The 15,686-nt window shown below is 41.9% G+C and overlaps 1 protein-coding gene across 1 annotated transcript in view; it reads left to right on the top strand.

The window, feature by feature from the left end:
• Positions 1 to 15,105, top strand: part of LOC111957580 (ATP-binding cassette sub-family A member 2-like) — a gene marked incomplete at its 5' end in the record, with an annotated part of 78,020 nt that extends 62,915 nt beyond the window's left edge. The window contains 10 exon segments of the mRNA XM_070436907.1: positions 6,726 to 6,846; positions 7,049 to 7,227; positions 7,692 to 7,833; positions 8,019 to 8,153; positions 8,645 to 8,748; positions 8,998 to 9,090; positions 9,646 to 9,748; positions 10,985 to 11,122; positions 11,371 to 11,580; positions 12,791 to 15,105. Coding sequence (XP_070293008.1) covers positions 6,726 to 6,846; positions 7,049 to 7,227; positions 7,692 to 7,833; positions 8,019 to 8,153; positions 8,645 to 8,748; positions 8,998 to 9,090; positions 9,646 to 9,748; positions 10,985 to 11,122; positions 11,371 to 11,580; positions 12,791 to 12,826 — 1,261 coding nt within the window.
• Positions 15,106 to 15,686: the final 581 nt, after the last annotated feature.

Below are 15,686 nucleotides of genomic sequence, written 5' to 3'. Positions count from 1 at the left end.
TCTACTGGCTGGCCAACTACGTATGGGCCATCGTAATGGAAGGGAGTGGGGTGGAGTGTGTCTGTTGTGTGTGTGTGTGTGGGGGTGGGTGTGAGTGAGAACTTATTTGATCCTCGAATATCCAAGGCCTGAGGTCATCTGCCTTTGGCCTAAAGAGCAGGAACGTGGACTTCCTCAAAGAAATCAGAAATACAGACATTGTCATCCTACAAGAAACATGGTATAGAGGAGATGGACCCACTGGTTGCCCTCTAGGCTACCAGCTGTAGTCCCATCCACCAAACTACCAAGTGTGAAACAGGGAAGGGACTCAGGGTGGATGCTAATTTGATGTAGAGCAGACCTAACTCACTATTAAATTAATCAAAACAGGAACATTTTACATTTGCCTAGAAATTCAAAAGGAAATTATCTCAACAGAGAAAAATGTCCTCCTGTGTGCTACCTACATCCCCCCACTAGAATCCCCATACTTTAATGAAGACAGCTTCTCCATCCTGGAGGGGGAAATCAATCATTTCCAGGCGCAGGGACATGTACAAGTCTGTGGCGACCTAAATGCCAGAACTGGACAAGAACCTGACACCCTCAGCTCACATTGGGACAAACACCTACTTGGAGGTGACAGCATTCCCTCCCCATATGCCCCCCTAGGCACAACTACGACAACATAACCAACAAAAACGGGTCACAACTCCTGCAGCTCTGTCACACTCTGGGTATGTACATAGTCAATGGTAGGCTTTGAGGGGACTCCTACAGTAGGTACACCTATAGCTCATCTCTTGGCAGTAGTACTGTAGACTACTTTATCACTGACCTCAACCCAGAGTCTCTCAGAGCATGTACAGTCAGCCCACTGACACCTGTATCAGATCACAGCAAAATCACAGTCTACTTGAACAGAGAAATACTCAATCATTAGGCATCAAAGCCAAAGGAACTGAATAATATAGAGAAATGCTATAGATGGAAGGAAAGAAATGTGGAAACCTACCAAAAAACACCAAATAATGCATGCAGAGAAGAATTAGACCGATACCCACTAATGATCATTATCCAGAAAAGAGCCTTTAAATTCTACAACCACCTAATGGGAAGCGATTCCCAAACCATGCATAACAAAGCCATCACCTACAGAGAGATTAACCTGGAGAAGAGTCCCCTAAGCAAGCTGGTCCTGCAGCCTTTTTCATAAACACAATACAGACTCCACAGAGCCCCAGGACAGCAACACAATTAGACCCAACCAAATCATGAGGAAACAAAAATATAATTACTTGACACATTGGAAAGAATTAACAAAAAAACTGAGCAAACTAGAATGCTATTTGGCCCTAAACAGAGAGTACACAGCGGCAGAATACCTGACCACTGTGACTGACCCAAACTTAAGGAAAGCTTTGACTATGTACAAACTCAGTGAGCATAGACTTGCTATTGAGAAAGGCCGCCGTAGGCAGACCTGGCTCTCAAGACAAGACAGTCTATGTGCACACTGCCCACAAAATGAGGTGGAAACTGAGCTGCACTTCCTAACCTCCTGCCAAATGTGTGACCATATTAGAGACACATATTTCCCTCAGATTACACAGATCCACAAACAATTCAAAAACAAATCCAATTTTGATAAACTCCCATATCTATTGGGTGAAATACCACAGTTTGCCATCACAGCAGCAAGATTTGTTAAGTGTTGCTACAAGGAAAGGGCAACCAGCGAAGAACAAACACCACTGTAAATACAACCCATATTTTTGTTTGTTTATTTTCACTTTTGTGCTTTAACTATTTGCACATAATATGACATTTGAAGTGTCTTCATTATTTTGGAAATGTTGTGAGTGTAATGTTAACTGTTAATTTTTATAGTTTATTTCACTTTTGTTTATTATCTACTTCACTTGCTTTGGCAATGTAAACATATGTTTCCCATGCCAATAAAGCCCGTAAATTGAAATTTGATTTAATTGAGAGTTAAACCGCTGAACAGCTAAACCAGTGTAGAGTAGGTGGTAGTTAGTTTTCTACAGAACTGGACCCCAGACATTGATGCCACTACAAGGTTAAATCCAGTTAGCTACTGATTTGCTTTCCATGCTGAACCACTCCTAGTGGATTGTCATTCTGTCTGTCATCCGCCTGCTTGTGTTGTGTACTATTCATACATAGATGGTTCTATGAATGTTTGAGAGATATTGTGTATTTCTGCCAGCCAATCTAACTGAAACGCTCCTGTCTCTCTCTGTCTCCTAGCTGAACTACCTGGTGCCAGCCAATCTAACTGACCATCCTGTCTCTCTCTGTCTCCTAGCTGAACTACCTGGTGCCAGCCACGTGCTGTGTCCTTATCCTGTTTGTCTTTGACCTTCCTGCGTACACATCCCCAACCAACTTCCCCGCGGTCCTCTCTCTCTTCCTCCTCTACGGGTGAGTGTACTTTACTTACCACATGGCACGTATTTTCTCTACCCACTCAGTTCATCCCAAATGGCATCCTTTCCCCTATATATTGCACTACTTTTGACATAGGGCTCTGGTCTAAAGTAGTGCACTATGTAGGGAATATAGTGTTATTTGGGACACACCCTTTCTTGCTTTACTTGTTAAAGCTTGTCAAGAGGAAACCGAGTCGTCACATTCACTAGTGTGTAATGCCACAAGAGGCCCCCTGTGGTGATGCCGGAGCCAGATCTTCATTTCCATCATCATTTATGACAGAACCTGGGGGGGGAAAGCATAGACATTGTGCCCTTGATGACATATTTTAAGAACAGTAATGCATTATGCATAACTGTCCTTGACGATATCAAGAAACTGTAATGCATACTTAATGAATATGACCTGTTATATCACTCTGTCTCTCTCTCTCTGATCTCTATCATGTGTTTCGACTATAACTACCATAGTCTTCATCATACTCCTTATCATCTACTCTCTCTTACTCATCTTACCTCCTCAAAACTTACCCTCCACTCTCCTTCACCTGACACCCTCACGCACTTGTCGTGTCCTTGTCCTCTCTCTCTCTCTTTCTAAAACCTCTCTCTCTCTCTCTCTCAGTACTCTCTCTTCCTCTCAACCTCTGTCCTTCTTGGGGCGGTCTAGAGAGAGAGGGGGGAGAGTGGGAGGCAGATTGTGTGGACTTGTCGTCAAATCTTAGCTCCCCTGTGAAACTCTGGTTGCTACGTCTTCTCGTCTTCTCGTTCATCATCTTTCTCCAACATTTAGTTACCTACAAGTCAGTCAGCGATGCCGGTATGACTCTCGTGAGAAAGAACAAGAGACGGGAGAGTCAGTCTTACTCTTGGGAATCACGAGCATCAGCGAACACTCCTCCATGACAGATGAGGGAAATCACATAGAATTATGAATCTTTCAATCTTCTCTCTGTTGACACCGTTGCAACATCCTTATGCTCTTCTTCTCTTCGTCGTCTTCTTGTATTTATTCTGTGTCTGTCTTCTCCATAACATGGATCCACTAGCATCCTCCATACAAGACAGTGACTGTTTTCGCTCTTCTTTCGTACATTCTCTCAATTTTGGATGTTCTTTTCCTCTTCTGCTTACTGTCGGTGTTCTTCCTGCTCGTTCGAAGTCGCTCTTCCTTATAATCCACTCTGCTAATTGCTCGCGCATCGCAGTTGCACCGCACCGTTGCTTTCCTCTCATTCTCTCAGTTCTTTCATCCTCACACATACATCTTCAGGTGACTAAGCGAGGGAGAGGCGGCTCGGTCTTGGTCTTCTGCTCTTCTCTCCTATTGGCTCGTAGCGTCCTTTTCTCTCTTTTCTCTGGTTATTCATCCCCTTGGGTCCCCTCTCTCAAGCTTCGTTCCCATCTTCTTTGCTTTGCTTATATCTATTCATCTGGACATTCGTGTAAACGATTCTCTACACTTTCGATACTTAGATATATTTTAGCAATTATCATTCTACTTTTGATACCTTAAATATTAATTTAAAACAACATACTTTTCAGACTCTTTTACCTCAACTCGTCCGCGTTTTTTACTGGGTGACGTACCATTTTCTATAAGCCCGTTCTTCTATATTCTTCTTATCTAGACCGACTATCGTGTAATCTTTTGTCTGTCTTCTTATGAATTCGTATGCTCTTGTAAAATACCATTACGTAACATTTGCTTCTCAATACTGCGTGGCATTTCCTTGCCCAGAACTGACGCAGTTTGTGCTTAAACGCAATTCATTGTGTAACCTATTTAACATTCTACATTTCTATACTCGTACTGCGTCTCATCTGCTTTAATCTTTCAATTGGTTATCTGAAATTCAGCCATTTCAATGTGGGCTGGTAGTCGAAAGTTCCCTGTCCTAGTAATCTCCCAAATTGATATATTCTATCCCTCTTTCATTATATTCTTGCAGAATCTCTATTTATTTGCAATTGAAGAACATGTCATAAGCATAAAACTACAGAAAAATGTCTTTGTATTTTCTGATTCATCGTTTCTCTACTCTCTCAAGGATATCAACTTACAGTGTTGTATGGACCAGTGATTTGATACCTGTAGGATTTTATGCATGGCCACATCGCTTCTCAATCTTCTTTTCATCGAGCCATGGTCCCAAAATCTCTGCCGTCCAAATTCTGTGCTCTCGTCCGCATATCTTTGAACAATGCAAACATTTCTTTCTCTCTATGCTCGGTCTTCGGGCTGCTGAGGTCATCTTCTTCTAGTCGCGTCTGAAAAGTCTACTAGCACTCATGTGTCTCATCTATCCTACACTTCATCCCATCTCTTCGGCAGTATTTCCAGAGGTGGCGTCCTATAGTCACATTCCTGGCTACCAATCGCTACTCCCATATCGTCTCACTCTGGTTCATTAGGATCTCGGATGGACCACAGTACACCGCTTCATTTTCCCCAGATATATGTTTCCTCTCCTAGATAGTGCTAATGTTCATCACATGGCTCGTTCATGTGGATTTCTCCTCATGCTGGCCAACAGGAGATTAAATCCAATAGCACTAGCTACCTTTGCTTGTCAGCTAGTGTGTCTCGAGGACATGAGAGCTATCGGGTACGGATTTATGTTCTGATACTCTCATACTACTAGAGAGGTGCTCATACATTTTAGAGGCAGTACTGAAACAAGCAGGGACTTCCTTAGATGACAGTGTTTCAGACAGTCTAGTAAGGTAGACATGACCAGTCTCTCATAGGATGTATCCTGGAGTTTTTGCGCGGCGTATGACTATACTACAAGTGGAATTTCCATATTATGGGAATAGCCGCCTAACTCCCATGGATTTGCTCTGGGAGGAGATAGCACTCAGGTCAGCAATCTTTGTGGGAAGTAAGAGGGAAATACACGATATCTGAGTGGAACCCTCAAGGAGTCTGCTTCCCAGCAGGTATGTTGGTGGTATGAGTAGTAGATCTAGTATATTGCTAACATGTGATCGTCTGTAAACATTTCTAACACACTAGCTTTCGCGATGGTACTTGTAGCGGTATACTAACTGGGTTGCGTAATTCTGCTGTGTATAGACTAGTAAAGAACGAGTGCATTAGTCATATAGAATACTGCGCTCCAATTAGTTTACAAAAACCTACACAACATTGTGAGTTGTACGGCTCTGTGCTTGTGTGTCAGCCCTAAACAAGGCTGTCATATCATCTAGCGGATGAACTAGTATAGCTTATAGAGATAGGTGCGGGTTCACTGGCTATATAGTGCTATTCAAAAAGTTGAAGGATCTTATATTTTATAGTCCGGATAATACATATAGGCAGATAAAAAAGCATTTTTTTTGCACTATTTCTCTTCGCGTTTTATACATGTAAAAAAAGGATAGCAAAGGACTATGAGCATGATATTGAGGTAGCTTTTTAGAGAGCATTACGCTTACTCGATATTCCTGCGTATTATGATAAGCTGGCTTTGGTATGTGAAGATAGACTGATGATATTATCCAAAGTTAAATTGGGTAAATTAGTATCATAAATTTTATTATGTCCTCTCAGGTCAGGAAGTTCTTCGACAGGAAGCGCAATTAGATTCTGAGTCAGTCAACTTTCCACTCTCTGAAATGTAGTACTTTCATGGCAGCAAATATGTGTATCAATGGTTTAGAACCCCTAACAATGTGGTGGATGCTTCTAGGTGGTATACGCGAAGGCTTGGTGTTGGCTAACTGATCAGGTAAGGGGGTCCTGTATAATAGAAGGAGCTAATTGTTATCCAATATTAAACGTATAAACCATATTTCCTTGACGGTGTGGACATTCACGTAATGTGACCCACAGTTCTTGCCTAGATAAGAAAACCCTCGGCTCGTAATGGGTGATGGTTGGGGATATGTGTGTTTTAGATGTGTGTCCTCGTGTGTGTTGTGTGTGTGTGTGTGTCGTGTGTGTGTGTGTGTGTGTGTGTGTGTGTGTGTGTGTGTGTGTGTGTGTGTGTGTGTGCTGATTACTAAAAAATCGCACTGCAGTGTCTAGTTCCATGCGGTCCCTGTGTGTGTGTGTGTGTGTGTGTGTGTGTGTGTGTGTGTGGTGTGTGTGTGTGTGTGTGTGTGTGTGTGTGTAGTATATATATATACACCAAAAATACCACTGGCAGTGTTCTAGTTCCATCTGGTCCCTGTGTGTGTGTGTGTGTGGTGTGTGTGTGTGTGTGTGTGTGTGTGTGTGGTGTGTGTGTTGTGTGTGTGTGTGTGTGTGTTGTGTGTGTGTGTGTGGTGTTTTATGAACAGGAGAGTACCAGTCAGCAGCCAGCCCATAGAGGACGATGATGAGGATGTGGCCTGTGAGAGAAGGAGAGTACTGAGACGAGAAGCTGACAACGACATGCTGAAGATTGACAACCTCACCAAGGTCAGACAGACACAGAGATCCCCTTTATTTAACTCCAAATGGTATCCTATTCCCTATCTAGTGCACCATAGGGCCCGGTCAAAAGTGGTTCACTATATAGGCAACAGGGTGCCGTTTGAGACACAGCACACTCTATTCAAGGTCAACAGAGTCTCACAAGGTGTTAATGTTATCAATGAATTCAATGTCCTGTGTCTGTCAGGTGTACAAATCGAGGAAGATGGGGCGTATCTTGGCTGTGGACCGGCTATGTTTGGGCGTGCGTCCTGGGGAGTGTTTCGGCCTCCTGGGTGTGAACGGAGCAGGGAAGACCACCACCTTCAAGATGCTGACTGGAGACGAGAGCACCACGGGAGGAGAGGCCTTCATAGGGGGGAGCAGGTACTTTACAGATGCACCGGGTGTGCATCCCAAATCGCACCCTATTCCCTTTATGGTGCACTACTTTTGATGGGCCCTGATCAAAAGTAGTGCACTTAATAGGTAACATGTTGCCATTTGGGACGTACACCAGATGGGTCTTTAAAGGTGATTTGGCCATTTAAAAAAAACATGCTCACATGCACCCATCACTTTCATTGATTGTTAGCTTGTGGTGGCTAAAGTTAGCTGAYGTTTGTAGTATCAGAGCTGCTATTCAAAAAGTGTCTCAGAGTAAGAGTGCTGATCTGAGATCAGCTTAGCCTTTTAATCCATAGTGAAAAGACTACATGGACAGAGAGGACCTGATCCTTGATCAGCGCTCCTACTCTTAGATGCTTTATGAATACGGGTCCAGGTACTGTTGATGTTGTTGTTGTTGAGAGATTCACGAGGCTCCCTCTGTCCATGTGTTGTGTTGTCAGTATCCTGAAGGAGCTGTTGAGGGTGCAGCAGAGCATTGGCTACTGTCCTCAGTTTGACGCCCTGTTTGAAGATCTGACAGCCAGAGAGCACCTGGAGCTGTACACACGCCTCCGGGGCATCCCCTGGAAGGACGAGGAAAGGGTATGGCTACTACGCACACACACACACACACACACACGCGCACGCGCACGCACACGCACACGCACACGCACACAAGAATGAACGCATGCACACACACACTCCACATTACGCATTTTACAGTGTGATTTTATTGAATCATTGTTGTTGAAAAGTTCCTCTATTTATTTCCTTTTGTCCTTTCCCAGGTGGTCTCATGGGCCCTGGAGAAACTGGAGCTGTCCAAGTATGCAGACAAGCCCGCTGGCACCTACAGTGGGGGAAACAAGCGCAAGCTGTCCACTGCCATCGCCCTCATCGGATACCCCTCTCTCGTATTCCTGGTTAGACTCAACCTCATCCACACTCATTAAAAGATGTATCACTATGTTGTGATCTTCCACTCTACACATAGAAGTGGCAGGGAGTCTAGCAGTTGGACCAGTAACCGTGAAGGTCGCTAGTTCAAATCCCCGAGGCGACAAAGTGAAACATCTGTCTGTGCCCTTGAGCAAGGCACTTAACCCTAATCGCTCCATGGTCACCGTTGATAATAGCTGACCCTGGCTGTGACCCCACTCTCAGAGGGTGTCTCAGGGAGAATTGGGAAATGGAAAGAACATATTTTCACACATGCGTATAATACATACTTTTACATGTGTGAAATAGGACAAATATAAGCACCCACCTAATTATTATTATTACATACTGTAGATAGTTTATCCAATTATTCTGGTCTGGATAAGACAGGAGACAATCAGCTCTGATTGTGTCCTATTCTTTGTGGGACAGGATGTAAATAACTCAGATGCCGTACTGTGTGATTATCCTCCAGGATGAACCCACTACAGGGATGGATCCTAAGGCCCGCAGATTCCTCTGGAACCTCATCCTCGACATCCTCAAGACGGGACGCTCTGTGGTGCTGACATCACACAGGTGGGACACTCATTCTCATCAGACATGTACTGCATACTATGTGTTGCTAATATGCATACTAATACCTTTATTATTGAGGTGTCTGGGTAATAATTGTGTATTCCCAGCCTTGCATTCACACCTGCACTAGTTTGTTTCTACCTGGTTCTGATGCTGCTGATAGAGGTGACTGTAAATCGCTCTGGATTAGAGTGTCTGCTAAATGTCTGAAATGGGAACTGTGAAATGGGAATGTCTCTGTGTCTGCAGTATGGAGGAGTGTGAGGCTCTGTGCACCAGACTGGGCATCATGGTCAACGGCAGGTTCAAATGCCTGGGTAGCATCCAGCACCTCAAGAACAGGTCAGAAGTTCACACACATACGGACACACACATACGCACGCACGCACACACACCCACACATACGCACGCACACACACACACATACGCACGCACACACACCCACATACGCACACACACACACACACACACACACACAGCTAATGGGCATGCTCTGGCCTTTCTCTGTTGCTAGGCCAACCAGAAGTTAGAGACATATGGCATGCCAATATAGTCTGCAATCACCTCTGAATGATTCTTTTTTTTAACTTCCTCCACCCTTTCAACTTGTCGTTTTTTCCAGATTGTTACACATCCTGTTATTAAAAAAAAAATATATATATATATATATATATAGAGAGAGAGAATTATGTAACATATATTTAACTAGGCAAGTCAATTATATGTATTCTGTGACTCCTTCTCAATTCATACTTCCTCATATCCTTTCTCCTCATCTCCTTCTCATAACCTATTGGATAAAGGAGCCAAGGAGATAGTATACAAAGAATCAAGGTAAGAGTCATTGACCCAGGGTGACTTGTCAACTCACCCTGGTTGTGTCCCTTCCTTCCACAGGTTTGGTGATGGTTACATGATCACAGTTCGGACCAAGACCAGCTCCAGTGTGAAGGAGGTGGTGAGATTCTTCAACAGGAATTTCCCTGAGGCTGTACTAAAGGTGCACATACAATGTCTATTTTAGTCATTTAGCAGATGCTCTTATCCAGACTTACAGTCAGCTCATTCAACTGAGTTTAGTTGAAAAAAACGACCACATATAACAGTTATCACAGTTATTACAGTTATCACAGTTATCACAGTCATCACAGTTATCACAATTATCACAGTTATCACAGTTATCACAGTTATCACAGTTATTACAGTTATCACAGTTATCACAGTTATTACAGTTATTACAGTTATCACAGTCATCACAGTTATTACAGTTATCACAGTTATTACAGTTATTACAGTTATCACAGTTATTACAGTTATCACAGTTTCACGAGCAATTACACGTTATTACAAGTTCTACCATTACAGTTAACAGTTATCACAGTTATCACAGTATACATTATCACAGTTATTACAGTATCACAGATCAGTATCTCACAGTTCGTTATTACAGTTATTAACAGTTATCACAGTATTACAGTTATCACAGTTATCACAGTTATTAACAGTATCACAGTTATTCACAGTATCACAGTTATACAGTTTCACAGTCATCACAGTTGATTACAGTTATCACAGTTATGTACAGTTATCACAGTCATCACAGTTATTACAGTTATCACAGTTATCACAGTTATCACAGTTTACAGTTAGATCACAGTCACACAGTTATTACAGTTATACATTATTACAGTTATTCAGTATCACAGTTCACAGTCATCACAGTTATACAGTTATTACAGTATTCACAGTTATCACAGATTACATTATCACAGTCATCACAGTCATCACACTTAGTCACAGTTATTACAGTTATCACAGTCATCACAGTTATTACAGTTATCACAGTTATTACAGTTATCACAGTCATCACAGTTATTACAGTTATCACAGTTATTACAGTTATCACAGTTATCAAAGTTATTACAGTTATCACAGTTATCAATCAATCAATCAAGTTTATTTTATATAGCCCTTTGTACATCAGCTAATATCTCAAAGTGCTGCACAGACACCCAGCCTAAAACCCCAAACAGCAAGCAATGCAGGTGTAGAAGCACGTTATTACAGTTATCACAGTTATTACAGTTATCACAGTTATCAAAGTTATTACAGTTATCACAGTTATCACAGTCATCACAGTTATCACAATTGTTACAAGCACACTCTTCTTTAAAATAGCCGCTAGAAGCAGAATCAGTGGTAGGAAGAAAAGACATTGAATTGAATCTGTTCCCAGGAGAGCCACCACACTAAGGTCCAGTTCCAGCTGAAGTCAGAGAGGATCTCCCTGGCCCAGGTGTTCAGTAAGATGGAGCAGGTGGTGGAGGTGCTGGGGATAGATGACTACTCTGTCAGCCAGACCACACTGGACAARGTGAGTTACTGTCACTCTGTGTTTGAGCCACTTCCACACGGACACAGTACAGATCATTAGATTGTAAATGTATATGCAAAATAGAGAATTCGATTTTGTGTACGCACACACATTGATCATTGCTCCCTTTCATTTTTGTTATTTGTCTTGAGGAAGGCCTTGCAGCTCAAACATTGATGCTAAAAAATCTCAATTATATCCCCTTGTCTGTCCGTTCATTTCTCTGTGTTCTCTCCCTCTCCATCCAGGTATTTGTGAACTTTGCGAAGAAGCAGAGCGACAACCTGGAGCAGCAGGAGAGTTCCCCCCCTGGTGGAGGCCAGTCGCCACTGCAACGCCTGCTAACCCTGCTCAGGCCCCGGCTGGCCAACACGGAGCTCGACGCCCTGGTCAGCGAAGAACCGGAGGAACTAGAGAGTGATGACGATGAGGGCCTCATCAGCTTCGAGGAGGAGAGGGTGAGGAAGGAGAGGGAGGAAGGAAGGGGAGAGGGTGAGAGGGGAGAGGAGGAGAGAGGAATAGAGGAGAGAAAGAGGAGGAAAGGGAGAGGGGGAGACTAGGAGAGGAGGATAGGGGGAACAAAATGTGGGCGGAGATGGTGAGAGGGGAGGAGGGAGGAGAGGATGTGGGCAGAGGGTGAGAGGGGAGGAGAGAGAGGGACAGGAAAGAGATTAGAGGAAAGGGTAAGAGGAGAGAAAATACATGTAGGGATGTGACGCTGCATTCATAACCAAGTGGGAAGGTGGTAATTACCAGTTGTGAAGTCGTAAATATGAGTTGAATATATTCAGGTGCTTCAAACTAATTGAGAAACATTAATTGGCTAACCGCAAAAAAGCTGTGTCAACCGTAAACTAAAAGTACAGCTATCATGCTTGCAAACAAATTATTGTGTTCAAAAARCATATAAATAGATTGCTTTTAATAATATTGTTTTGTGGTTGCATTTAACTGCCGAAAATGCTTTTATCGAGGTAATTTCCTTAATATGTGACATCAAGGTTAAGCATTTGGGAGAAGTTGGAGCTCAGGGATGAATGAAGAGTTTCCCGCTAGGAATTAGTCCCGTGTGGCTCAGTTGGTAGAGCATGGCACTTGCAACGCCAGGGTTGTGGGTTTGATTCCCACGGGGAACAGTATGAACAAATATTAAAATATATGCACTCACTGCTGTAAGTCGCTCTGGATAAGCGTGTCTACTAAAATGTACATGATATTACCAGTTGAAGGGCCGTTCAAATAGATTTTTCCTAGTCAAATTTACGAGATGATATGAACGCAGCGTTAGACAGAGAAAGTGGGATGGAATGTTGTCTACATAGACACACTTTGCATTTCACACTTATCAACTTAATACGTATGAAGTAAGTACTTAACTTAAAGTGATGTAGCAGAACTTTTGTATAATTTCAGCCAGTAGTTTTAAAAGTGGTGTTCATGAGACAAAATGGTTCCCTGTTTTTTGTGTACTACGTCATCCAATTGTGTACCACGTCATCCGTTTCGTATAATATGTTACGTCCTGCAAAAAACAACTTTATTTATTTTTTATTTTTTATTTATTTGTATAATATGTTATGAGTCCAATTCGTACAATATGTTACGACCCTGGACTGCATTTTACTGTATTTTATCGCTTACTAACCACTTGTTGTTTCTCCATGGCAGGTGCAGCTCTCCTTTAACACAGATACACTCTGTTGAACTGTGGAAGCTCAGAGAGCCTGGACAGACAGAGTGGGAGGAGAAACCTCAGAGAGCCTGGACAGACAGAGTGGGAGGAGAAACCTCAGAGAGGGGGCGTGATTGGACAGACAAAGTGGGAGGAGGAAATTCATAGGGGGCATGTCTATAGACAAATATGGGATGAGGAAATAACATGAACTAGTCAGACAGAGGAAGAGAATGTACCTGTTCATTTTTGGATTGGAAGACAACCGTCTCCATCTACCCAGGGGAAAGTAAGATAAGTGTTATTTTTATCCTCAAACACCTAACAGTGACAGAGACTGAGGCATGGGACTCGGAGAATGAGATGCAGTGGGACAGAGAAGAGAATGACAGAGAAATGAAGTGAGCCTCTCAACGCTGTCACAGAGTCATCGGCCATATTTAAAACCTGAAGTGTCCATAAGACAAGGCCCCTGTCATCATGGGAAACATACTGCTACAGTGAGAAAGCTTGTATTTTAATGGAGATATGTTGTTATAGGAATGTCTATATGTATTTATTTTTGAGAATGTATTGATACATGGGAACACTGAAAACCAATGTGGTCTGTCTAGTAAAGACTAAAATCACAAGGCTTGATTTGGTATTCATGTTGCCTTCGCTAGTAGGTTGGCTTCATTCAATGCTGATGATGTCAGAAAATAACATATCATTGCTTCTGATATGACCACCTTACTGAGTTGAATCTTTCATCAGTTGTTTGACGCAGTGAATTAGTGGTTCATCATTGGTCAAATGTGTTCTGTCCCTGCCAAAGTACAAGCTTGTATCCTTAATGACACCCTATTCCCTATATAGTGCACTACTTTTGACCAGGGCCCCATAAGGCTCTGTTCAAAAGTAGTGCATTATGTACTGAAGGGAATAGGGTGCTATGGGTCCTGGTACAAAGTAGTACACTATATAGGATGTAGGGTGCCATTTGGGACACGTCCCCAGTGTTCCTATTCAACCAGAGATGATGTCCCCCCTTTAAAAAAAGAATTGACCTGCCTTGAGAGCATGCTGTCATGGAACCAGCCGAACCAGTGTTGTGTCATACATATACAGTATATACAATACCTATATTTTTCTGTGGCAAGAAGAAAGATGTATTTTAGATATTGAAATGTATATGGGACAGATGTGTGATCTGTGATTGATTTGGCAATAATGGTTTATAGAGGGAAGTAAATGACCTTTGGAAAAAGCTCCAAGTTTTGACATGAGTCCTGAATCGTTGGCCCTTTATTTGAAATCACTTTATTAGATGACTTGAGTCACAGAGGAACGCTACACTACATGTCCTGTTTTAAGAGAATGCCTCTACTTGTTGATACTGAAGGTGCCTCCTTAATCTCAAGCCTCTTCATTTGGACAGTGGACACTATATTTTTGTCTCGTCATGATAAATAGAGCACTTTCTACTGAATGTTTTATTTTGTGCTTCTACAAATCATAATGAATTGGATTCTTTCAAGAAGATCACATTTTGTACACTATGTAATAATGTAGTTAACAGTGAAGGTTATCCTCAAGATCATTGAAGTTATTGAAAACCGTGAAAATAACTTAATAATAACTCTCTCATGTAATTATTAAGGTCACGTGCAAGATGTACAATAACAAGCATACACTACTGCACTACTATCACTGTGAGACAAAGAAGTTGAACTTTCAGATCATTGTTTAGTTTGAACTTAAATGGATTGTATGATTTACAAGATGCTTTAAAGACAGTTGGCTTACCGTACGTATCTTTTGGAAGTTGGAGCACATTTAAAGAACACCCGCACCACATCATTAATAAAGGGAAAGGTTTATGTTATTGAATAGTATGTTGGCATGTGATTTGAACTGGATATTTTCCTGGAGTGTTTGTGTTGTGAGTAGCCAGTTGTAATATATCATTATTCTTCTCAGAGGACACTTCATTTATTTCATGGACTAATTCAACGTAATTTAACATATGTTTTGGTGATTTCTTAATGTGGGACCTACTTGACATATTTGCTAATTTTCCTTGACCTTGGTGGGGCTGTTATCCTTTTACTATTAAGTAGAGGAAACAGACTGTTGTAATTCGTTTTCATCAGAATGTAAAGTAGGTTAAATGTTTTACTGAAGTCCAGGAAATAATATGAGAACAAGAAACAATGGCTGTTTTTGAGATGTGTTAAGTAATGCTGTCTGTATATGTTTATGTATATGTTTATGTATATGTTATGTATCTGAAAAGCAGTAAGGAAAGATGTATTGAACTTGAAACAAACCTGTGTCCTTTAACTCAGACTGAATGATGACGTGATGCTCTACTTTAACTAGAGTTCTGTGACCTCAGACTGAATGATGACGTGATGCTCTACTTTAACTAGAGTTCTGTGACTCAGCTGAAATGATGACGTGAATGCTCTACTTTAACTAGAGTTCTGTGACCTCAGACTGAATGATGACGTGATGCTCTACTTTAACTAGAGTTCTGTGACCTCAAAAGGAACATCAATGTGATTTAGGCCCATTTTGGATAATTGGATCTATTAAACTTCTGTTGCCACCCAATGTATCTCTGAGTACTTGTAAGATCAAGGTATTTGAAGTTTTCCCTGAGCAAAGCTTGACTTTTTTTTAAAAAGAGCAACATTTAGGATACTTGCACTTTCTCTTCAGCGCAGAATTCACTACATAAATGTATCTGGGGTAAAACTATTTAACACTGATGTTTTTTTGACACCAGCAAATATGAGAGTTAGGTGCAATTCTACATGGTTTCAAATACTGTATACTATGGGATGGAAATAATGGTTCAGTCAATCTAGTGAAGACTCAGCTTTGCTCTAAAGCTGAATGCTTTGG

The sequence above is a fragment of the Salvelinus sp. IW2-2015 genome, linkage group LG33 (genome assembly GCF_002910315.2).
Source record: "Salvelinus sp. IW2-2015 linkage group LG33, ASM291031v2, whole genome shotgun sequence".
NCBI classification, from domain to species: Eukaryota; Metazoa; Chordata; class Actinopteri; order Salmoniformes; family Salmonidae; genus Salvelinus; species Salvelinus sp. IW2-2015.
Note: the sequence above shows the minus strand (reverse complement) of the source record. Positions and strands in the feature narration are given on the sequence as shown.